General features: G+C 41.5%; 1 protein-coding gene across 1 annotated transcript; it reads left to right on the plus strand.

The window, feature by feature from the left end:
* The first annotated feature begins 15 nt into the window (after nucleotides 1–15).
* Nucleotides 16–18,637, plus strand: LOC137264829 (ubiquitin thioesterase zranb1-like). The gene is made up of 8 exons (XM_067800162.1): nucleotides 16–96; nucleotides 11,684–12,903; nucleotides 14,658–14,729; nucleotides 15,067–15,262; nucleotides 16,203–16,321; nucleotides 16,943–17,068; nucleotides 17,609–17,838; nucleotides 18,362–18,637. The coding sequence occupies exons 2-8, from the start codon at nucleotides 11,703–11,705 to the stop codon at nucleotides 18,587–18,589; spliced, it is 2,172 nt and encodes a 723-aa protein (XP_067656263.1). The 5' UTR covers nucleotides 16–96; nucleotides 11,684–11,702; the 3' UTR covers nucleotides 18,590–18,637.
* The last annotated feature ends 7,258 nt before the right edge of the window (nucleotides 18,638–25,895 follow it).

Here is a 25,895-nt window from a genome sequence, read left to right on the forward strand (position 1 = left end):
TACATGTCTCGTGTGACGTCACCGTGCAAAACATGGAAGTCGATTTGTTTGTGTTTTGGTGTTGAAGGAATATGGTATATTTTCTGTGCAGTGAGGGTAAATATCCACACTTTGTACTTATTAACGTGAATTTCATACAGATACACAGTTGCATGACTAATCTTATTGGTTTATAGTTGTACTTTGTCTGCGGAAACCCTTGAGGATTTATCTAAACCTGTGATTGTTTTGGTTTGCCCTCGACATGTCCCTCAAATGCGGAATGTATATATATATACGATGGTTCCATGTAGATTATAACTTAGGTCTGTTTCCTTGTGTAGTCATGCATACGTGTGTATACCGAGGGTTTTGTTTCTCAAGAAATGATCAGAGCTGAGTCCTTTGCCACTGATAACGTAACGTGATGATAATGGGACTACCTGATTCTTTTTTGATTCAAATTATTGTATCGAAAGGCTTCTTCGTGTTTCTTATGTGCTTTGTGTTTTTCATAGTCAGTGCAGACAAAGGTTACAGTTCAGTTAGGTGCATAGGAAAAGTATGAATGTTATTGTGCTTGCATTAATAACGCAAAAAGATAATTCTAACAGAATAGGAACTAATTATAAATTATAAGTTGAGTCAAGAAGATGAAATTCTTTTGTGATGCTAATCCTATTACATGTTCAAGTGCCAATCTCATCATGTTAAATGATTAATAATTTGGGGTGTAATATGTATATTGTGTCCTAGTTAACTGGTGGTTGGAAGCATCTACATGGCAACTGGCCAGTGTTGACAAGTAAAGGCCAGGTGATAATGTCTGTTTTGCTATAGGAGAGGCCACGGTGACGTCAGTGTTTTGATCACGTGACGCGCCCGAGTACTTCCGGTAGGCAGAAGTTAAACATAAACACGAGAGAACCACACAAGCTGCATACATTTGATCGTTGACTTGTCATGCGTAAGAACTCCTCCCGATCTGGTTTTCTTTTTTCTTTTGGTGTTGTATAATGAGACAGGTACACAACCTTTATTTTTCTAAAACATTTGTGGAAAGTATCTAATTGACAATATCCAGATTTCATACTTCAATGAAAGCAAGAATGTAATGCAAAAACTCCCAAGTGTTTGTCTCGCATTTCTTTCAAACAATACAAATTTTAAACAAATAATCCCTCACATACTGTTTCTTTGCTTACATATTGTCAATGACATAATCAGGAAAGGTGAGTAATCTGCCTCACCTGCCAGTCATACATGTTACATAAACACCACCCCAAACCTTCCTTGTCAACTATAACAACACATGCATCTAAATGGCATTGAGTTACCATTTTATCACAGCTTTTCCTTCTTATGAAAACAGATAAAGAAGTAGCATTGATCTAAGCTAAATCTTTAAATGGCATTGAGTTACCATGTCATCACATTAATTCCTACTTATAAAAAACACATACAAAAGCAGCCTTGATCTAGGCTAATCTCACCAACAGGGTGGTTTCAAAACTTTCCAGACACACTTGTAGTAGGCATCAGCAATATATTCTTTATTCCTAACAATTCAATATGTAAGTTAAACAGTCATCTCACAAACATAATTTTCTCGTAGCAGATATCCAGCAAGCACAGAGGTATTTTGTCATCGACATTGTGGTACTGTGTCGGAAAAACGTGTCCACTTTCCACATATTCATATGCTTTCAGTTACTTGAGGGTCTCACAGATTCGAGGGTGAACTGACCTGGTGTGTCTATCAGATAGAAATAAAATGTTAAGTACATAATCCGACCATTGTTTGCCTTTCACACTACACCGGTTCCCATCGTTATCATCAACCATTGTGGCTTTCTGCCTACCCATGTCTGAGTGAGCGTGGTTTGTGACGTCACTTCCGTAAACATATGGACACCGCTATTGTTGTCATGCAACGCCATGTACACATGAGCTGAACAATATGTAGAAAATACAACATATTACCATGTCTGGCTGTAACTGTATTTGTCATTTCCAATGTGCAACAATAATCATGATAATATATGTTTTTCAGCTTGTTTGTATTTTCTGCTGAGAACATACCTTAAAATGCATGCCAGCCCAAATACCTTATTCAGTACCTCTGTGACAGGCACCCATTGTAAAATACAGCCCCAGGCTAGTAAAAGGGTTTACTGCAAATACTAACGTCATGACCTAATCTGGCATTTTGAATATTGTCTGTACTTGCCTTGATATTGAGCTGATTAGGAATGATTAGACATACAGACTGTCTTTCTGTCTCAACATTGTGTCATCTAACTAAACAAGAAGATAATAAAGGTTACTGTTTTTTTGTAGTAAAATATCCAATACTGAGATAATAGTAAGGAAGTGGTTCACAATTAACCTAAGTCCTCTTGACTAGTTAAATTCAGGAAGAATAAGTGGCATTTCTTTGAAGACAAGTACTTTAATCATTATTGGGATGAATGTGAATGTTGTCTTGCCAAATGAAGTTGATCAAAACTCTTTTCTGGTCAGTAATTGTATCCAGTAATTTTGAAAGGAACATACTGAGTGTGAGATTTTGTACAGAATGAACCAGATCAGATGATATGTTGGAATGTTTTGTATGTAATCAACTTTTGACATGCTGACATGTTTAAGAAAGATTCTTGATGATCCTTGTCATAACTAAGCTTGCAGTAAGCATAATATGTATTCAAACAATGGTATTATGTTTAAGCTTGATTTCACATTTTAAATGTTTTGAATCATTTTATTTTTTGTAACTATTTTGAAAAAATAATTGTGCGATCTATCGTTTAGATAATTCTGCATACCCTTAGGTCAAATGTCGCCATGGTTTGAAGACATGTATTAACTGTATCTGTCTTGTTGTTAAATTAGATGTGATGTTTGGAAACATATTTGAACGTGCTCAAGGCATTTATAATATTGAAACCGCTTTTCATGGGAAACATTGTTTAAAACTTGTGTACAAGTATGAATTAAGGTTTGATTACTAAATAACTGTTTGACAGGTACATGCGATAGTATCATCAGTGCATGGTAAAAACATGAATATAAAAGCTTGTGTTAAAACATGTCTTAAAAACAAATACGTACCCTCTTACTCCTCACATTTGACTTTGAGATACTGCTGCTGGCCATGTTCAGCTGTAGGAGAAGCAGCACGACTAGAATCAGTAGAAGGGTGCTCAGCTCTGAGATGGTGACTTGTTTGATGGTGTTGGGTTTTCTATTGTGAGTCATGGTCACCTCAGACAACTGACTTGGTCTTTTATACTCTAGTGTCATCCTTGATACCTCTTTCTTTGTTTTGATGTCATATTTCTGAACATCCCAAAATATAGTTATGATAAATATGGATAAAAATAAATAGGAAGGATACTTCCTGAAAGCTCTTGATTGAACACGTTGAAGCAGGAACACAGTATAGTATGGATAAATGTTTGTGGTAGCTGTTGTTTCAAAGAAGATACTGATAAAGGAAGTGCTTATTGTGTGGCTGAACCTGAAAGTCCGTACATCAAAGCAGGTTGAATCGTGTGTAATGTCGACAGTTACCTACCGGCAGTAGTGATCAGTATCATAAGCTCAGTAGTAAGTTGTCTGTACTCTTTCTTTCTTTGCCACAGTCATGTACAGTATCACACTGTTTGCCCTTCCATGTCGACGTGACTGTCATGCATGACATGAAGTGTGTATGTTTGTCATGCCAATATGCTGGAAGTGAAGAGGTGTGAACAGCTTTTAAGTTTTTGTTGTAATTTTCAGAGCTCCAGACAAGATTTAGTTCATGTGGGTATTGTACCTAGTGTATTTTTTGGGAATGGGTGTTATGAGTGTTGAATGGATATTTCGTTTTCCATTACCCACTGCTTTCAAATATTTAGGTATTTCAGTGATTTTTCTCAGCTTAGTATGAAGTCATTGAATAAGTTGACTAAGCAGCCATGTACTGCCTTATGTCATATCTAATCAAAAGTAAGTTAAATATAATTGAAATTATTTCATGAAAAATCACTTATCCTGTACTGACATTACAACACTAGACCTATACTAACAGTACAACCTGATGGCAATCAAGGTCTTTTTCAACATGTTCAATATGCAAGCGATTGTCATAAATCTATTCTGTATGGATAGGTTTTAAACTTTTTGCTTATCTAGCAGTGTAAATGTGTAATTGGCATGCACCAATTATTTTTCAATGCATAATTGCAAATCTTCTATGTATATTTTACCTGAATACGCAGATTATCGTGGCCTTTGATTTTTAAGATTTGTTCAGGAAACAGATGGTAAAATAAGTCAGAGTTCTGAGAGTTTCTAGTCCTGACCAAGACCAACATGTCAGCCATGTTTTCATTTTATGTGAATTTTTTATTTAATTCTACTTTGTAGCATAAATAAATGACTGACTTTTGAGAACCAGTTCAGAGTTGTATCCTTAATTTTCTCATAGTCTAATAGCCTATATGAGGTCTGCTGTCAGTGGATTTTTATTAATCCTCAAATTAGTAGTCTTCAACCACTGGAAAAGTTTGAATTTGGAAACTTGTTTAAGACATGTGCAAGATAATGGCAATAGTGACTTATTATACAAACTAACAATATCATAATAAACTTAAGTTAAATGTGACTCGTTTGTACTACATAATGTCGACCTTTTATTGACAAACGTAGCTGTTGGTTAAACCCCTTGGCAATGGTGGAACTGCTTTCTTCCAATTCAGTTACCTTCAGGATAGAAGAATTTCTTAAATGATGTGGTCACTGTCAGGATTTGAACCGTGAAGTCTGCACCATGGGTGAACAAATGTTTGTTTACTCACAGTGTAACATGGCGTACATGTATATCTTTTCAATTATGGCCATCAGTATGTTGATGGTATTGGTGCTAAGGTTCTTTAGGTGGGCCTAGCCTGTAATAGGTTAGTCCTTTCAGCCATGTTTGTAAATGTAAAGGCTAAAATGGTTAGTTTAGTGAGAACACAGCAGGCCGTTGTGAACTAATTTTTGCTTTCAGTCCGTTAGACTCCAAAGCTGACCAATTGCAATCAATTGATACTAATAAACATAGATTACTCAATTATATGCTGATCATAATCAAAAGATCAGACCAACTGTGAGGTTTTTGCAGAATAAAATAAAGAAGTTGTTTAACAAATTATCATTAAAATATTTAACCATTTTTCATATTTCTTTTGACAAATTCTGCAAAAACTCACAGAGTAAGCCTGATGTTTTGATTGTAATCAGTGTTTCATTGAGTATTCTATGTTTATTAATTTTTTAGTTAGATTTCAATTCATTTGTCTGCTTGTAAGCCAAAGGGACTGTAGTGCAAGTTGTTTAAAGTAGTCTTGAGAGGCAATCAGTAGACAGAATGATGGAGATACTTTGATAGCTTGTTAGGTGTAAGTGATGATCACTTGATGTGATCATGATTAATGTGTGTGATGTATTGATCTTTTGAAACTGTCATGCTGATTTGGCATTTCGATATATTCAATCACTGTGTTTAAACTTTAAGGTGACATCATCTATTTACCAAGCTTAGTGTCTGAAATTATGTAACAAAACTAACCTATTAATATTGAAAAGGAGCCCAGTCAGACAAGAGATTGAACCTGCAGCTATTGATGCTTGCTTCATATGATATATAGAGTATCCTAAACGACCTTCCATGTAATACAATTTTTATTAAATTTGGTATCAGACAAGCGAAAGTGAGTTTAATACAGTAGTATAGGGAATGGGGAGAAAAACCGGTAGCGGGTACACTTTGCTCAGAAGCTTCTGAGTATAGCTAATTCTGCTACCAGCATATATATTTCAACAAGACCCTTCGATAAGACCACTTTTCGGCTGCTCCCAATTACTCCCAATTATAGTGTATTCCCAATTAGAGCTATGCGGGTACATAGACATAGAAATATGCCAGGAACCAAGCTCTCGCGAGAAGCATATACCGAGATCCGATCGGGTCGTTTGTCCATTCGGGAAGCGAAGAGGAAGTATCACATATCGCAAGCTCGATACACACGAATCCGAGGTGGTATAGACAAACCCACAACTCCTGATATATCCGAAGACTTGGAGGCCCTGCTGCAGAAGTGTCGCCCCATGTTGCTTTCCGACCGAGAGAAACAAATCCTGGAGCAATCGGGACACACCTTCTACGAACACTACCAGATCCCCAAACAGTTTCTCGAACTCTACTTGCTGTGCTTTCGTCAACTAGTAGAAGCCGGCAAAATAGTTGATTTCGTCTACATCTACCCACCCAACCAATTTCAACCCTCGGCGGGCAAACTCCGAATCATTCTCGCTGATAACTGCTATCCGGGCCCCAAGGACAGACACAACCGATGCACCGACTGCCTAGCCACTCTATCGGAACTGCCTGCTCTCTTCGGACCCGACAACTCTACGTGCAAGTGTGGTGCCACCGACCACTGCGTCGACAGCAAGAAATGCATTCTCTGGGAACAGAAAGCGATAGACTACACACCCCAGGAGCGACTTCCACTCGAGGTTCCAGAAGAGATCGAGGTTGACAGCTGTTGTGTGAATATAGAGAACCTATACGACAACGCCTGCCTTTTCTGGAGCATACAATACGCACTCCTCATCAACAAATTGATGGACTGTTGTACGTGTAAGGAGAAAGAGTCTTGTATCTTATGGCGGTTATCGGAGAAAGCAGAGGTACCACAGGGGCGGGGTAATATTTGGCATACCCCATTACCCGACTATGGTGGACCCAAGCATATGGAAGTAGCACCCCCTCCATGCAGCGAACACAAAAAAGCTGCGAACGTCCCAGAAGGAGTCTACTTATGCAAAAAGTTTGCTGTAGCGGGATACGAAGGGAAGAACCGGCTGTTATTGCTACTCGATCCCCCGACTGGGGAAACGATTCCAGTCTATGGCTACAAGATACGAGAAACGATTCGGGCTGCCGGGGGAATAGAACGCCTACGGTTAGTGCGGGAACCGTTTCTATGCAAGCTCGGTAAAATCTGCTACTCACCTATATCAGAAAAGAAAGACGATAGAGAAATCGAATTACTGCTTCCAGACATTGGACGAGAATAGGTCCGGCAGCTCGCCTAGTATTTTGGTAGATGCAGTCGTGGGCTTACAAAGGACGAATACTTATCTAGGCTAGTTTTTCGTATTCCAACTGCTTTTCGTGGTACCCTACTACTTTTTTTCCCCTCAAAAAACAACACTCTACTGCATAATGAAGGGATCCCCACGTTTCGTCTTGGGTGTTTCTACCTTCTCGGTCGGTGTGTGCACTGGTTTGCTGTGCTTCCAGGTCTTGTAGACGACCTTCCAGAGAAAAACAGCGGCTAGCGAAAGGTAGGTCCACCTTTGGGCTGTTTCTAGTATCTGCCGCACCTTCTGGATATCCAGATGGGTCTCTTCTTGTTCCTCCTCAACGTTTTCTATTTCCTCTTCCTCATTGTCCTTATCCAGCATCGACAAGATGTCGACCAACAAATTCGTGGTTTGTTCCAAACGAGCCGGCAACGTATTCGTGGTTTGTTCCAAACGAGCCGACATCGCTGCAGTTTGCTTCACACTAGCCTCTAGCCTCCCCAAGCGGTTGTAGAAGTCCTGGATGATGGGCACAGTCGGCTCTGCAGCAGGCAATACGCTCTCGCTAGGGGGTAAGATGGCCGCAGGCAATACGCTGCCGGCAGACGTCTCACTAGCGGGAGCAGGCAATGCGTCTGTGCTGGTCGGAGGTTCTACAGCAGGCTCTTGCCATATGTCGTAGAGTCTTGTGGATCCAATACCGAAGCGCTTTTTGACCTCGCTTGCTGGGAGCACCCCTCGAAGGGAGCGTATTTCTTGGACCTTTTCCGAAGACAAATCTCTTCTTGGTGGCATGGGGTGTTTTTCCTGGGAATATATATATACCATACTTCCTACTTGTCTATATAGGAACCAATCCTCTCCCAGGAAACTTCTAATAATGCTTAGTAATGCTTAGGGGTGTTTTTCCTGGGAATATATATATACCATACTTCCTACTTGTCTATATAGGAACCAATCCTCTCCCAGGAAACTTCTAATAATGCTTAGTAATGCTTAGCAATGCTTAGTAATGCTTAGCAAATGCTTAGCATTACTAAGCATTATTAGAAGTTTCCTGGGAGAGGATTGGTTCCTATATAGACAAGTAGGAAGTATGGTATATATATATTCCCAGGAAAAACACCCCATGCCACCAAGAAGAGATTTGTCTTCGGAAAAGGTCCAAGAAATACGCTCCCTTCGAGGGGTGCTCCCAGCAAGCGAGGTCAAAAAGCGCTTCGGTATTGGATCCACAAGACTCTACGACATATGGCAAGAGCCTGCTGTAGAACCTCCGACCAGCACAGACGCATTGCCTGCTCCCGCTAGTGAGACGTCTGCCGGCAGCGTATTGCCTGCGGCCATCTTACCCCCTAGCGAGAGCGTATTGCCTGCTGCAGAGCCGACTGTGCCCATCATCCAGGACTTCTACAACCGCTTGGGGAGGCTAGAGGCTAGTGTGAAGCAAACTGCAGCGATGTCGGATCGTTTGGAACAAACCACGAATACGTTGCCGGCTCGTTTGGAACAAACCACGAATTTGTTGGTCGACATCTTGTCGATGCTGGATAAGGACAATGAGGAAGAGGAAATAGAAAACGTTGAGGAGGAACAAGAAGAGACCCATCTGGATATCCAGAAGGTGCGGCAGATACTAGAAACAGCCCAAAGGTGGACCTACCTTTCGCTAGCCGCTGTTTTTCTCTGGAAGGTCGTCTACAAGACCTGGAAGCACAGCAAACCAGTGCACACACCGACCGAGAAGGTAGAAACACCCAAGACGAAACGTGGGGATCCCTTCATTATGCAGTAGAGTGTTGTTTTTTGAGGGGAAAAAAAGTAGTAGGGTACCACGAAAAGCAGTTGGAATACGAAAAACTAGCCTAGATAAGTATTCGTCCTTTGTAAGCCCACGACTGCATCTACCAAAATACTAGGCGAGCTGCCGGACCTATTCTCGTCCAATGTCTGGAAGCAGTAATTCGATTTCTCTATCGTCTTTCTTTTCTGATATAGGTGAGTAGCAGATTTTACCGAGCTTGCATAGAAACGGTTCCCGCACTAACCGTAGGCGTTCTATTCCCCCGGCAGCCCGAATCGTTTCTCGTATCTTGTAGCCATAGACTGGAATCGTTTCCCCAGTCGGGGGATCGAGTAGCAATAACAGCCGGTTCTTCCCTTCGTATCCCGCTACAGCAAACTTTTTGCATAAGTAGACTCCTTCTGGGACGTTCGCAGCTTTTTTGTGTTCGCTGCATGGAGGGGGTGCTACTTCCATATGCTTGGGTCCACCATAGTCGGGTAATGGGGTATGCCAAATATTACCCCGCCCCTGTGGTACCTCTGCTTTCTCCGATAACCGCCATAAGATACAAGACTCTTTCTCCTTACACGTACAACAGTCCATCAATTTGTTGATGAGGAGTGCGTATTGTATGCTCCAGAAAAGGCAGGCGTTGTCGTATAGGTTCTCTATATTCACACAACAGCTGTCAACCTCGATCTCTTCTGGAACCTCGAGTGGAAGTCGCTCCTGGGGTGTGTAGTCTATCGCTTTCTGTTCCCAGAGAATGCATTTCTTGCTGTCGACGCAGTGGTCGGTGGCACCACACTTGCACGTAGAGTTGTCGGGTCCGAAGAGAGCAGGCAGTTCCGATAGAGTGGCTAGGCAGTCGGTGCATCGGTTGTGTCTGTCCTTGGGGCCCGGATAGCAGTTATCAGCGAGAATGATTCGGAGTTTGCCCGCCGAGGGTTGAAATTGGTTGGGTGGGTAGATGTAGACGAAATCAACTATTTTGCCGGCTTCTACTAGTTGACGAAAGCACAGCAAGTAGAGTTCGAGAAACTGTTTGGGGATCTGGTAGTGTTCGTAGAAGGTGTGTCCCGATTGCTCCAGGATTTGTTTCTCTCGGTCGGAAAGCAACATGGGGCGACACTTCTGCAGCAGGGCCTCCAAGTCTTCGGATATATCAGGAGTTGTGGGTTTGTCTATACCACCTCGGATTCGTGTGTATCGAGCTTGCGATATGTGATACTTCCTCTTCGCTTCCCGAATGGACAAACGACCCGATCGGATCTCGGTATATGCTTCTCGCGAGAGCTTGGTTCCTGGCATATTTCTATGTCTATGTACCCGCATAGCTCTAATTGGGAATACACTATAATTGGGAGTAATTGGGAGCAGCCGAAAAGTGGTCTTATCGAAGGGTCTTGTTGAAATATATATGCTGGTAGCAGAATTAGCTATACTCAGAAGCTTCTGAGCAAAGTGTACCCGCTACCGGTTTTTCTCCCCATTCCCTATACTACTAATACTAAATCTTTACTGGGTTTAATACAAATGGTATTTCATGGAAGCGAGTTTAGTATTCTGACAGAATAGTGAATTGACAGAAACTGCGACGAAATTGCCTACATAGTGAGGACTCTCACTCTCAGCATTGTGACATCACAACTTTGAACCATTTTGACGTCATACGTCAAGTGGTATTACACTAGTGTAGTATTGCCGTAAAAATATTACACTGCAGGTAGGGCTGTGTTGTAGGGGATAATATAGATCAGAGACTGTGAAACAGACTATCCAACATATTTCTTCCAACTTTATCAGCTAACAATGATAATGTAAGTGATACTATTAATGGAGCTATCCAGCTGCAGCATGGCCATTTGAGTGATGTCACATGATTGTGACATCATGGTAAGTGATAACTGGTCATAGTTGTCAGGAAAGTCCAGTAGTTTCTTTGCAGTGACATCACTAGGAGGGATGATGTCTGTATACAACACGGTGGAGAAACTGAGAAACAACAATAGCCACTCTAACTATGCTTACCATCAAAAGTTTGCATTTAATAGCGTAAATGTAGCCACTTACTTGTGGCAACTGTTCTAAACTAAATTTGCAAAATATTCCATACTGTTTAAAGGTAGTGTTTACACATGAACTGATGTATTGTAAGACAAATTCGAAATGTTGAAAAGATTGTCATGAGTTAATAAACGATATACATCAGTGAAAAGTTTTGATTCCTTAACAAAACTTTGCATCAAAATGCAACTGTTTACATGCATGATATTTGCATGTGCCTTTCAGCAATTTGATGCATGTTCCTCATGCAGTTCATCTGCATAAGGTTTGCAGTTGGTTCCCCCAAGTTAGTGGAGAAATCTTTCTTCGATGTAACCATATATATATTCATAACATATAGTGAATGTTTTCGCTCTAAATCTTTGATGGGCGGTATATTATTTTTCTCATCTGGTGTGTCACCATTTAAAGTCACTGTGCCCTGGCAGTATGTGGAATAATGGTCATGGTATCAATCATTGATATATCTGGCACAGATTTGAATGTATATGTGATGTCTTACAAGAGCTGTGATTTGATTTTCCTGTGATTTTCCCTGGCAATCTGGTGTTCTGCTACCACTTTAGCCAATAATTGTGTGAACTGAACTCAGCTGATAATAATGTGTTTTAGAACATTCTACCCAATATCATGAGACATGATCAGGTTAGTTGACCCAAGACTGATCGTTGCAGATTGCCATAGTTTGTCCATGTCGATGATTGAAGTGATTCTGATTTGTTTCTCCAGGTGTGTGTACGCTGGCAGGATGAGTGACAGCGAGGACAGGAAGTGGTCGTGTGAGTACTGTACATATGAGAACTACCCAGCTGCAAAACGATGCACGCTGTGCCGGGGCCCACGCCCAGTGCAGCTCATCACTAACTCTCCGAGTCAGGAGCAGGATATCTACAAGATGGCTCCACTGGTGCCACCACCGAGCAGCGAATCAAATTATGCCACAACCAGCAGCACTAGTGAACTTAACAAGTGGGCATGTCACATGTGTACTTATCTTAACTGGCAGCGGGCGACAAAATGTACTCAGTGCCTCACCCCACGCAAAAAACTCTCCCCAAGTCGATCTCAACCCACCTCTGACCAGCAGCAGCAGCAACATGAGAAGATGCAGCCCCTTAGTGTCAATGTGAATATAGCTGAAAGCTCAGCCCCGCCAATCTCAGGTCGAACCACCCCCAAACGCAACTCCCCCAATTCTCCGGAGGCAGCTAAATCAATAAACAATGACATAAACAAGGCAGTGGCAGCACATGGCAATCGTAGTGGGGCCAAGTGGACATGTCGAGCCTGTACCTATGAGAACTGGCCCAAAGGTATCAAATGCATTCTGTGTGGCACTGCGAAGGGTAGGACCTTTTCTGACACTAACCTGGCCTCAGGGGGAAGCTATGGGCTTATATGTGAGCAAGAGGGAGGCAACCGGCGGGGGCGAGCCTCACCAGGAATGTCCCAAAGTCTTGACAATATCGAGAATTACCAAGATGGCGCATCCGCTTCTGCATCAACTTTTGAGGACAAGAACCGCGCTGAGGAGCGCAGGTTACGACTGTTAAGGAAAAGGTTACGTGATAAGGACTGGCTGTGGTTGAGCGCTTGTAGCGGTGTTGTGGATGGGGACTCCAATGCTGTGGAAGCTTTCATTGCATCGGGTGGTGATCCGGCTCGGCAACTCACTCAAGATGAAGTTACCCTGTTAAATCGACCAAGTGCATTTGAGGTGGGATACACTTTAGTTCACCTAGGCATCCGATTCAAAAGGGAAGACATGTTGGCGGTGTTGCTGACTGCAACTGATGTGGCTGCGAAGGCAGTCAAACGTTTACCTGCCCACACCAGTCCAGATCTTGCAACTGACATCCGCAGGGAAATCGCTTCTTCATTACGACAGAGGAAGGGGGACTTCCCTTGCTTTTTCTTCACCGACTGCGTCACCTTCGCTCTTCCAACAGGTAGGTCAGGATGTTATGCCTGAGACATCTCGATAACCTATGTGTTCTGTGTTATGCATCTTATATCAAACTTGGTCTGATGTTATTACTGTGTTGAGTCGTGTGAGATGCCTCAAATTTCTTATTTCAGTTTTGTGGAATTACGTCATAGAGTATGTTTTTGCTGATTTAATTTTTAATATTTTGTTGCAATGTTAATCTTAAAACTGTTTTATCTGGTTGTTTGCTGAAAGGATGCATGTTTCAGGTTGTTACTTGCAAGAAGAATGTAGAGTAAATACTTCGAACTTGGAAACATTTCCATTCTCGTTCGTGGTGGATCACTACTGGATCACAGAATGATTTCACAAACTAATCATCATGGTGAAAGTGTGTAGCCTTGTAGTTAATGGGTTTGCTCATTCCACCAAAGACAGGGTTTGATTTCCTAGATGGTTGCAGTATTAGAAACCCCTGACAGATATACCCAGAGTTGGAAAATTTTAATGTGGCTGCTGTATGACAAGTGTTGATGTTGCTGCAGGGTGATGGTGTTGATGTTGCTGCTGTGTGACTGTTGATGTTGCTGCAGTGTGCCAATGTTGATGTTGCTGCAGTGTGACAGTGTTGATATTGCTGTAGTGTGACGGTTGATGTTGCTGCAGTCTGACAGTGTTGATGTTGCTGCAGTGTGACTGTTGATGTTGCTGCAGTGTGATGGTGTTGATGTTGCTGCAGTGTGATGGTGTTGATGTTGCTGTAGTGTGTCTGTTGATGTGGCTGCAGTGTGACAGTGTTGATGTTGCTGCAGTGTGACAGTGTTGATGTTGCTGCAGTGTGATGGTGTTGATGTGGCTGCAGTGTGACAGCGTTGATGTTGCTGCAGTGTGCAAGTGTTGATGTTGCTGCAGTGTGACGGTGTTGATGTTGCTGCAGTGCGACAGTGTTGATGTTGCTGCAGTGTGACAGTGTTGATGTTGCTGCAGTGTGGCAGTGTTGATGTGGCTGCAGTGCGACAGTGTTGATGTTGCTGCAGTGTACCAATGTTGATGTTGTTGCACTGTGACGGTTGATGTTGCTGCAGTGTGACAGTGTTGATGTTGCTGCAATGTGACAGTGTTGATGTTGCTGCAGTGTGACAGTGTTGATGTTGCTGCTGTGTGACAGTGTTGATGTTGCTGCAGTGTGTCAGTGTTCATGTGGCTGCAGTGTGCCAGTGTTCATGTGGCTGCAGTGTGACAGTGTTGATGTTGCTGCTGTGTGACGGTTGATGTTGCTGCAGTGTGACAGTTGTGATGTTGCTGCAGTGTGACGGTGTTGATGTTGCTGCTGTGAGACTGTTGATGTTGCTGCAATGTGATGGTGTTGATGTTGCTGCAGTGTGACAGTGTTGATGTTGCTGCAGTGTGACAGTGTTGATGTTGCTGCAGTGTGACAGTGTTGATGTTGCTGCTGTGTGACAGTGTTGATGTTGCTGCAGTGTGACACTGTTGATGTGGCTGCAGTGTGACAGTGTTGATGTTGCTGCTGTGTGACAGTGTTGATGTTGCTGCAGTGTGACACTGTTGATGTGGCTGCAGTGTGACAGTGTTGATGTTGCTGCAGTGTGACAGTGTTGATGTTGCTGCAGTGTGACAGTGCTAATGTGGCTGTAATGTTGCCCATGGCGCGCCATTTAAGACAACATTCACTCAGTTGGTAATGAGCCCGGTTGAAGCTTGCGTATAATCCACCTGCCATTATCCTCCATTATGACGGTTACATCCATGTTTCAGATATTGAGGATCTACCTCGCCACATCCAGGGGCAACTGTTTGACGAGTTGTTGGACAGAGATGTACAGAGTGGTACGTGGCCTCTGATCACTATTATGCCTCACATTTTATTACATTGGATGACTTAGCAAAAATATCAAGTCAGAATATATGATATTCAAGTGACAACATATTCTTTATCATAAATCTATTCCAGGGATTTTGGTACGAATTAAGCAGTTGTAACAGTAAACTGACATTGCAAGTTGTTTAGTTACATAAGCTGTGTAAGTCAAATCAATCCAATGCATAACTAAAAAATTCCTGTTTTATGGATTTGTACACAAGCAACTTAGAATTCATTGTGATTGGTTTGTACGGGATAGCTGTAGTTGTGCTGCGTGTTGATCGTTGTGGTGTGTACCTGCAGAGTTGGAGGAGGAGAGCATTGTCAACTGGAATGTGGAGTTGACGGACCGGCTTGGGAGTCGGCTGTACTGCCTGTGGAACCGGACGGCGGGAGACTGTCTCCTGGACTCCCTCCTGCAAGCAACATGGGGGGTGTTCGACATCGACAACACACTCCGCCGGGCACTCGCAGACAGCCTTAGTGAAGGAGCCATGACGTGAGTGGCATGCTGTGGGGAAGACCTCAGTCATAACTTTACAGAAGGTCAATCATGTTAATCAGAATTTGTCTGGGTGATGTAATGTTGATAACTGTACTTAAGAAAGCTTACATTCATAAAGATATTTTGGTTCACTGGTATATGTATTGTACTACACTACTGACTAGGGTGAGGTAAATCTCTCTTACGACAGTTGGTTTTGTGCAATCCTCTGACATGACAGTAGTGAAATACAAGCGTCTGTCATGACAGTAGTGAAGTATAATCCTCTGTCATGACCGTAGTGAAGTACTACAATCCTGTCATGGCAGTAGTGAAGTATAATTTTTGGTCATGACAGTTGTGAAGTACAGTCCTTTCTCATAACAATACTGAAGAATAATCCTCTCTCATGACAGTAGTGAAGTACTACAAACCTGTCATGACAGTAGTGACATATAATACTCATTCATGACAATAGTGAAGTACAATCCTCTGTCATGACAGTAGTGAAGTACAGTCCTCTGTCATGACAATAGTGAAGTACTACATTCCTGTCATGACAGTAGTGAAGTACAAACCTTTATCATGACAGTAGTGTAGTACAGTTCTCTGTCATAATGGTAGTGAAGTTCTACAATTCTTTCAAGACAGTATTGAAGTACATTCCTCTGTCATGACAATAGTGAAGTACAATCCTGTCATAACACTAGTGAACACTGCAAGGTTAGGTGGAATTATGCAAGCTCTTCTGACTGTATAGTATGAACTGGGGCAGTATTTTGCTGACTAAAGTTTGAAGGCAGTATGCTCTTATTTTTATGAGGTACCTTTTTGCATACTTTGGTTACACAACACTTTTTCTGAATTTGTGTTATGTGGCACTATTTTGCATATTGCAGTTAGAGGGATGATTTTGTCTACTGAAGTATGTATGTTTTGGGGCACAATATTGCAGGTTTTACCCTCGGTGGAAGGAGTATGAGTCTATGCAGGCACGATCTCTTCACTTCAGCCTGGATGAGAGTCAGTGTCAGAGGGACTGGGCCCTGCTTCTCAGCCTTGCTAGTCAACCAGGTAACCTTATGTGCATCCAGTAGGACATTGGGCCCAGTCATTGGGCACCATAAGTCTAGGGACAGAGTTGTGGCCCTTTGCCCCTCCAGAAACGTATGATTGGCAAGACTTTTTATACATGGTTCATCCAGTTTACATTTCTGAGATATTGTCAGCAGCATATGAAGTTACTTTTGGATATGTGCTCATTGTTGTTTGAATTTGAGCTCTGCTGGCACATTTGGTTTTCTCAGTCACATGCTTATGACAGAATTATAGCTGATCACTAACATACCTACTGTGTAGCACTTGGTGACTTTTAATGGTCAGGTGACTCAGTATAGAATCTGTGTCACAACCCTAAATGTCACAAAAACCTTACTGTTTACAAATTGTGGTCAGTAGAAGGAAAACTGTGCAACATGCTTAAACTTGTAGTAAACTTCTGGGTGTGGACTACCCTAGTGATTAAAGTGTCTGTTCATCATGCCAAAGATCCAGCTTCAAATCTTTACATGGATACAATGTGTAAAGCCCATTTTTTGTGTCCCTCAGACTAAATTAATACCCAAAATAGCAGAAAAAAAATTAAAATGGAAATATAATTATTATTTCACTAATATTTGATGGTGTTGGCTTCAGGAGCATCACTTGAGCAGACACATATATTTGCACTGGCTCACATCCTGCGACGACCAATTATTGTGTATGGGGTCAAGTATGTGAAGAGTTTCCGAGGGGAGACAATCGGCTTTGCCAAATTCCAGGGTGAGTCTTGAGTCTCAGCTTCCAACAACCATGGCAACTGCATCAGCTAGTTGTGACTGCCCATGGTGAATATGAAATAAGTCCCCTGCACTGCTTGTTGAGATATTATCTTAGCAGTTGTTGTAAGAGCAATAAGAAACTAGTGTTATCACATTCAGGCAATTACACAAAAAGACTATAGTGATTGGGTAAGTAGAGGTCTCCAATTTCAATAGCTACAATTTATAGTATCTCTGCCAACACTATCTTCATCATTATAACATTTTTGTTACTCGACACGTCATACTAGTGTTGTGCAGTTAAGGACGAGACTTATCAAGCAATAATTTTCTGTAGTGTTGCCACTTGAAGTTTTCTCACAAAGTAGTTCTGCTGCACACTTTTATTGTCACGTAAATATCCAACTATATAGTAATATAGTGAAAATACAATGTTGAACATATCCACTGTACTCACAGGGCTTTTGTGTATCAGTGTTTCATAATTCATTTGAAAAGGCCACTGAATACATTGAACTCATCTACTGCCTTTACATTCCAGGAGTGTACCTGCCGCTGCTATGGGAACGTAGTTTCTGTTGGAAGATTCCTGTGGTCCTGGGTTACACAAGAGGCCATTTCTCTGCCCTGGTCTCCATGGAGCTGGACACAGATGACAGCATTGGTGCCGGGGCTAACATTGAAAGTAACGATGAAGGACAGGTGGCTTATCTTCCCTTGGTAGACAATGAGGGCAAGTTACTTCCTGTCCACTTCCTCACGGGATCAGAGGTGAGTAGATATGGTTAAACTGATGTTACAATGACACCTCTTCTGAATGTTACAATGACACTGTTTCCCTGATATTACAATGAGCCTGTTCCCTGATGTAACAATGATTCTGTTTCTCTCATGTGACAATGACACTGTCCCCTGATGTTACACTGACACTGTTTCCCTAATGTTACAATGAGCCCGTTCCCTGATGTAACAATGATTCTGTTTCTCTCATGTGACAATGACACTGTCCCCTGATGTTACACTGACACTGTTTCTGGATGTTACACTGCAAGTGTTCCTGATGTTACAATGACACTGTTCCTGATGTTACAATGACACTGTTCCCTGATGTTACACTGACACTGTTTCTGGATGTTACACTGCAAGTGTTCCTGATGTTACAATGACACTGTTCCTGATGTTACAATGACACTGTTCCCTGATGTTACACTGACACTGTTTCTGGATGTTACACTGCAAGTGTTCCTGATGTTACAATGACACTGTTCCTGATGTTACAATGACACTGTTGCAGATCGGGCGTGAGGACACTATACTGCGTGAGTGGCTGGACTGTGTGGTGACAAAGGGTGGAATCCTGGTGGCGGCCCAGAGGCTGGGAAAGAGGCCAGTGCTGGTGAGGCAGATGGTGGAGGAGTGGCTGGATCATTACCGCCAGCTGTCCCACAGCATCCCGCCCACCCACCAGACCAGCCTGTCTTCTCAGACTTTCTCCAGTGATGGGGAGAGTGACCAGGAGTGATGGCCCACCTGCTACTCTTTTGATTTTGTAGAGATCAAACATGCACCAGAATAATTGGTCCGCGATGAAACATGCTCAGAATCCAAACATGTTTTCACTGGTTAGAAACAAAACACCCCTTACTGATTAGTCAGAAACCTAATGATTAGCAAATGCTGTAGAGGCTTCTGATTGGTCAAGATTTTGATGATCTCTGGTGTTCTTCGACCTGGACAAGAGAAATCCAAGTGTTGATGTGTGTGGATCCGTCACACCGTGACAGTCCATTCTGAGAAGATTAATGAAAAGATCCAGCCATGTATTCATGAATTCTTGTTGTTGACAAGATATTTTGCACAGGGTCATATTAGTCAGTATCAGACTGGTTCACGGTATATCAGAGTAAAATGAAAGGTCATGCCAGTCTATCTTGGCAGGAATTGTGACCCATGTAACTGGACTCAGGAAAGCAGAATCCTCAAACACTGATGAATTAGTTGCAATGAAAGTAAGCTCTGGCGTTAGATTGGATTGAGGGAAATTATTTACTGTCTTCGTTAGGCTCTTAGTTGCAATTGTTGTGTCAGTGTGTGTTACTGATTATCAACAAGACTTACCATCTCTGAGTCCTGGAATGTATGGGTGCGTTGCAAGCCGGAAATCACTTGGAGTAAGCAAATGAATCGCTTATTCCATGCTTGCAACAGCTTGAAGCAATTACCATTGCTCATCTGCCCCAAGTGAAGAACGTATTAGAGTCTTGATGACAAGAGAGATGACTTTATGATTAATGATGATGACATTGAACATGTGGAAGAAACTGAAGATGCTGGGATGTAAACCGTCCTTGCCAATTTGCCAGTCGAACAATTCTTATTCAGTTGTCACATTCAAATTTTCCTAAGCCACCAGTTTGATTTGAGAAGGAAGCAACCCCATTCGGCGATTGGTGCGATTGCAAGTGGTTGAAAGTTAGCACTCCGTTATCAGGCAAATCACTGTACATTGCTTGGAAGTGATTGGTTGTTCGCAACGCACCCTATATTTTGTCTTCATGATAGTCCAGTGAAGGTGAAATGAATTAAACAGGCTAAAACTGGAAATAGGAAAATTACAGACTTGATTTGTTAGGCAAATATTAGGTTTGCTTCAGCGCATTAAAGCAAATACTTTATCATTGATAAATGAATTAGTTTGATAATCTGAGTATTTTTCAACTCTACAGGCCTGTTTCAATTGTCCAGATCCAACTAGACTTGTTTTACCTTAACGTCTCTGTGATATTTACCATGTGTTTACATATGTCTATATTTTCAATCAAAATACCTTGTTGATGTCAGTCGGATTAAGAGATAATTATTTTAGACTTGCACTGGAAGTAACATTTGCACATTGGAGTATTAATGTTGACTTACATATGTTGAAATTCTGATGTTAGATATCCCTAGAGCTGGCCTTAGGTGAATTACCTCAGCCCTGAATGTGGGTATGTATCAGGATATAGTGTGATTTGAAGTAGGTGAGCTACGACCATCATGTAATACCTCATCGGCTGTAGCGGGCAAGAGATACTCGCCAGGTTTGCGGCAACTTTATTGTGAGTTTAAATTCATACTCCCGAATTGTATGTCATGGAGGCCACCATTAAGACTCTCTGTTTCGGGGAACATTAGCTGCTTTGAAGATGGGAAGTTTGATGAATATGAGAGAAAAAACGCATGCACTTAGACACACATGAACACTGACACACTCTCTCTCTCTCTCACTCACACACACAAACACAGACACACAGACACACACACACACACTGGACAAATGAGTTCATAAACACACATGCTCACACCTATGCTCCCCTTTACTTTCTTGCTTACACACAAACATACACATACACACTTAAACACATGTTTGGTGGTATTGTGAATTACCCAAAACAAATTTTTTTTAATGTGTTGGTAAGTTAAAGAAGTGTGACTATTTGACCTCCCGATCCTCCAAGTGAGGGGCGGTGACAGTATATCTTTGTTGACCAGTGTTATGTTTGTTGTTAGTGTAAAGATGTACTATAGATGTTGATATTTATGTACATATATACTATTTATGTAGAATCCACTACAATGTATCTGAACCGTGTGTAGAAGCTCGGTGTTTGTGTAAATCAGCAGAGTGTAGTTGGAGAGTGGTTGTAAGAATGCTTGTACGAATGGTGACATTTATCCTGTAGCCTGATGAGTGCTTGTTAATTCCGAAACAGAATAGAAACTCCCAGCATTTAGTAACTATAGACCGGGTTGTGCTCAGGTTCAGAGGGAACTTCAAGCATTTGGTGATACGGACTTCTTACATACTGTCATCTGTTGTTAAATCAGATGGAACAGGTCGTAGAGTGGACAGGTGTGATTTAGGGAAGATAACTTTGAGCTATCCGTAGTGAGATCCATCTCATCATTTTTAGTGTTCACAAAACTTCTGTCAAAACAAATGCATTTGCATCTCAAAGATTGGTTGTTTGCCTTGTAAGATTCTTGAGCGATGGTCTGTCCACTTGTAGCATGAGTGCCAAGTTATCTGGGTGTTATGCATCGCCTAGCAACCGTAGCCTTTCACTTCAAACAGGTTGTCTTCATCGCGTGGGCTAGTGTCTGGCAGAGGTGTGGACGGTCAGTGCCAATCTCAGGAAGCAGTTAATATCCTGCTTTGTTGCTCAATGCATTAGGCTGATGGAACACAAACTTTTTCTCTGGAAGACAGTATACTGTGAATGTGGTATGCATGTTCTTATGACATAAAGGGGCTAGCTCTAAGAAACTGGCATAAGTAATGATTAACTTGTTCAAGTGGTGTTTAGAAGCTGGTACAAGGAACAGGTACATATTTTTTCTTTATGGATAGACAACTTCTTCATTGCAGTAGATACTGTCGTTTCTGTGTAGCAGCATCTACCCCAAAACATCCCATGCACTGCAAGAGAGAAGTTGTCTATCCATAAACTAATAAACCCTTATTAAGTCTTGATAAGTATCACAAGTGATGCCTCCATGCGCTCATGTCACATAATAAGTGCAATAGTTTGGGATGTTACGTTTCACCTCATCGGAACACATCACTTGACAGTATGTGTAAAGACTATTATCACTTCTGGCTCCGAAGCCGACGTAATGTGATGTAACTGAAAAGACAAATGTTACTGTGTTATAAGTTTCGTGGCTACGAATGTTTTGAGAATAGCTAGCCTAAGATGTCTGATCATGGAACCAACATATTAACTTTGCAATAAGGGACCCGACTGCCAAGATACAATGTCTTAATTTGTACTTCACAGGGATGTGTCTTAAAGTGGATTACAATCACCTTTACTTTTGCTGATTTGCAAGTAACAAATAGAACAGAGTACGAAAAAAAGAAAACCCTTTTGACATCCCAACCTGTCCACTTGGTTTTTAGAAAAGACAGAAGAAATATTGTGTTTACTTGGAATTAATTAACTGTAATGTAATAATTATATGAGAATTAATGTGTATGGGATGGGTGGAAACCTGAAGGTCTGCCATTGGCTAGGTTACAGTAGCTGAGTGGTTAGTGTAGCAAAATGTTTGCAATTTTAACATCGTAAGGCATTAACTCGTGCAAATGTTTTGTCTTCCCAGTAGTGAGTGCTCAGTTGAGTCGTCCAGATTGTATTGGGTATTAGTTGGAGTGATCTCTTCCAGTACTGGAGAACTTGTATCTGGCCTACAGGTGGCATGCTGATGCAGCTCCGAACACCAAAGCCAGAGCTTCATTCCATCCTGTCACTACTATAGTAAGTTTGGCTCAGAAATGGAGAAATATTCTATGGAAATCTGATCATAATTAAAACATCGTACCAACTCTGTGACGTTTTGCAGAATTTTTGTCCTAAAAATATGAAAGTTCTTAAACAAACTGTCATAAAAATATTGACACAGTTCACTATTTGTTACGAGTGAGGAGTGCGGAGAAAGGGACAGCCAGATGTGCAAGAAAGGATGGAGACAGCACACCGCAGGTTAATGAATATATAGCTTTGTTGGCACTTGTGCCCATGCTTTTCGAACACCTGGCTGTCCCTTTCTCTGCACTCCCCCCCCCCCCCTCGTAATAAACTGTGAACTGTGTCAGTATTTTAATAATAGTTTGTTAAACAACTTTTTTACTGTTAGGACAAAAAATCTGCAAACACCTCACAGGGTTGGTATTATGGTTTGATTATGATCAGCGTTTCATTTAGTATGTTATGTTTAATAGTTTTTGAGTTGAGATTGCAATTCAACTGTCTGGTTTTGAGTCAAACATGCTATAATATTACACTCGGTGAAATATTGATGTCTCACTCAACGTTCTGAACTTAGCATGATTTTTTCTCATCTAAAATGCTGTAATTTTCTGTGCAGCATCGTAGCCATTATTCTAGGATTTGTTTTCTATGGGTTGAAAAAACTTGCTCTTCAGAAGACTTGACGGCACCCTAACCATTTGCCTGACGTGTTTGACCCAGTTGGTGAATGTTTGTGTCACCCAGTTGATGAATGTCTGTGATCTCCATCAGTTTGGGCTGTTGTTGGAAGCACTTGCAAAACTCGCACATTGTACAGTGAAAAAGAGGCACCTTCAGCACTGCTGTAGTGTTCCCCGAAGGAAGAGGCATCTCCAATACTGCTGTAGTGTTCTTTTAAGGAAGTATCATTTTCAAGACTTGTTCTCTGGGAAATACGAGCAGTTTGAAGACTGTTATAGCATTCCCTGAAGGAACGGGCAAGTACAGGACTGTAACAGTGCCTTACAGAGGAGGCTGTACTAATAAATACAGTTTACAGTGTTCTCTGAGTGTTGGGTCACTGTTGCTCTTCTTTGAAGGAAGGTGATCTGCATGGCTGTTACAGAATTCTCTGAAGGAATGGGTACATGCCAGTTCAATGTATTATCCTATATAGTCATATTTATCTTGGTAGCTAATGGTGCAGATGTTTAATGTGATAAGCAACTCATATTTGAATTTGGTGTGTTTCTTTATTGGTTAAAATCTTAATCATATCTACTCACGTCTCGGCCATCTAGAGATGTTGGTTTGATGTGCACTTTGTTACAAATATAAGCTATAGCAATGTCTGTCAAGATAATCAGTCTTGTGTTACTTTGTGTGATGATATCAATTATGTGGTTACATATCAGTATTCTCAAGCCTCGGACGTCCTGTGGCTTGCTGGTTTAACTTCCACCACATTCAGTGAAACAAATCCAGATGATGCAACTGACCTCGTCTATTTTGTGACCTAGATTCAATGCAAGTCCATCATAACATGCATGTATTTAAGACAAAAATATATATCTTTCATATTACGTAGCTTTTTTAGGATTGTTTTCAAGTTGTAGTGCTTCAAAGTATTGATTCAGGGTTGGCATGATTGGTGTGTGATGTCGTTGTTATTCATTCTGGTATTTCTGTGTCTGTGGAGAGTATTGTGACACTGGTTGATAATTTCTTGTTTCTAGCTTATTCCCATGTTTTCTCCTTGCCTTTTTGTACACTATACAAGTTACCTTTCATCATGCTGTGTGTGACGATCTCTATCTTTAGTGCTGCAAAACTGCCAAAACATAAACCTCAGCGAAGTCCTGTTCCACAGCTGGTCTCATCTTGTAGCCCAGTTATTGAAAGCAGTAAAGTGTTGTGCCCCTTTGGTCTGGCAGGATCCTACAATCACGGGTTCTAATTCCAGATTTGCCCTGATTTTGTTTCTAGATTCATTAGAACTATACTTTGCCCACCATTGTTCAAACCCATCCGTGCCAGTCTGTCCTCATATCTCTATCTAATAGGGCATCACTGGCATAAAGTGATCAGTGCTATGAATATGTAACTCGAACTTGGATTTACATTAGTGGCACCCCATTCACTTTATGCAGGTGACCCCCTTGTATTTCATGGTGTTTGTGCATTTTATGTACTGCATTTAGGTTTGTTGTTGTGTTTTGTATGGCTTAACATATTCATTTACCGTTTCTGTCACATGGAAGAACCAACTGTGTCGCGTGTCTTGCAGGACCTGCTGATGTGACTCGTATCACACCTGCTGCCAAGGGAGAAAATTACTCCAACATGTGGAATCTCAGATTTCCGGTTTCGCAAAACACTGCCAGTTTCATGAAGCTAATTAATTTGATGCAATAAGAGATCTTTTGTCGGGCCTATCAGAGATTTCTCGTGTCAGAGGCTGAAGACCTTTTGCTGACATTATTTACCAAGTATATGATCGAATACTTAGCACTTTCTGTATGGCTGTGATATGTATCTAAATGAGTGTTGTCATGGTGACATGGCAGAATAGTCGTTGTGAGTTATTTTTTTTAAATTTATCATCCTCAGTATACAAGTTTTTGTTGTCAAAGATACTAGATGTGAGCCTAGCAGACTATGTATATAAGCTGATGAAACAGCATTCTTTTATTTCTGATTGAATTTGAATGTTATATTTTATAATTGTGTGATAAGTTGAGTTGCTGCATCTGACTGTTGTATCCTCCAGGAAATGTCTTGGTCAGAAGTTGTATGTTGTGTGTCGGTGTGCTTTGTATGTTTCTTCTACACATCAGTGGGCAGGCGAGCACCATTAAGTTCCAACTCTTCTGTGTGAGGATTGACTGAGCCATCATGCTAGACAACAAATTAAACACAAATAAAATGTCCAAATGTTAAGTGACCTTGTGTTTTGTTTGGCGAGTCCCTAGAACTGGATATCAGTAACCTGTGCTTGCTTTAGCACCAGGCATAACTGATTAAGTGTTATGAGCCTCTGTGACTATGATGCTATTGAAATGATCCAGTAGTATCCAGCAATATTCAGCAATATTCAGCAGTATTCCAGCTTTGTTACGATGGTCTGTAAATAATCGAGTCTGGACCAGACAATCCAGTGATCAACAACATGAGCGTCACTGTATGCAAATTAGATCCGATGATGTGTCAGCAAGTCTGACCACCCAATCCTGTCAGTTGCCTGTTACGACAAGCATGAGTTTAATTCTAATCTGGATCTTCACATGTCATCTGTTTGGGACAGTAGAAAAAGGCTTCATGCAGTGCACTACATCACATCAGGATCACCTTGTTAGTTTAAAAGGAAGGTCACCAGGATCAGGTTGGTTGGGACAGAAGGAAGGTCACCAGGGTCTGGCTGGTGGTATAGCAACATCATGGTGGGTGATAACAGAAATGTACCAATTGTTCCTATGTGGGAAATCAAATCCTGGGTTTTTGGCAGTAATCACAAGGCTACAGTGATGCCAGCTGATACAAGACAAAAACAACAAG

Source organism: Haliotis asinina, chromosome 15, assembly GCF_037392515.1.
Source record: "Haliotis asinina isolate JCU_RB_2024 chromosome 15, JCU_Hal_asi_v2, whole genome shotgun sequence".
Taxonomy (NCBI): Eukaryota; Metazoa; Mollusca; class Gastropoda; order Lepetellida; family Haliotidae; genus Haliotis; species Haliotis asinina.

Bases quoted from the DNA above. Each gene is read 5' to 3' on its own strand.
- LOC137264829 (XM_067800162.1), top strand. From the start codon at position 11,703: ATGAGTGACAGCGAGGACAGGAAGTGGTCGTGTGAGTACTGTACATAT. The intron at 14,730-15,066 runs GTACGTGGCCTC...GTGTACCTGCAG, and splicing joins GGACAGAGATGTACAGAGTG to AGTTGGAGGAGGAGAGCATT. The intron at 15,263-16,202 runs GTGAGTGGCATG...ACAATATTGCAG, and splicing joins CTTAGTGAAGGAGCCATGAC to GTTTTACCCTCGGTGGAAGG.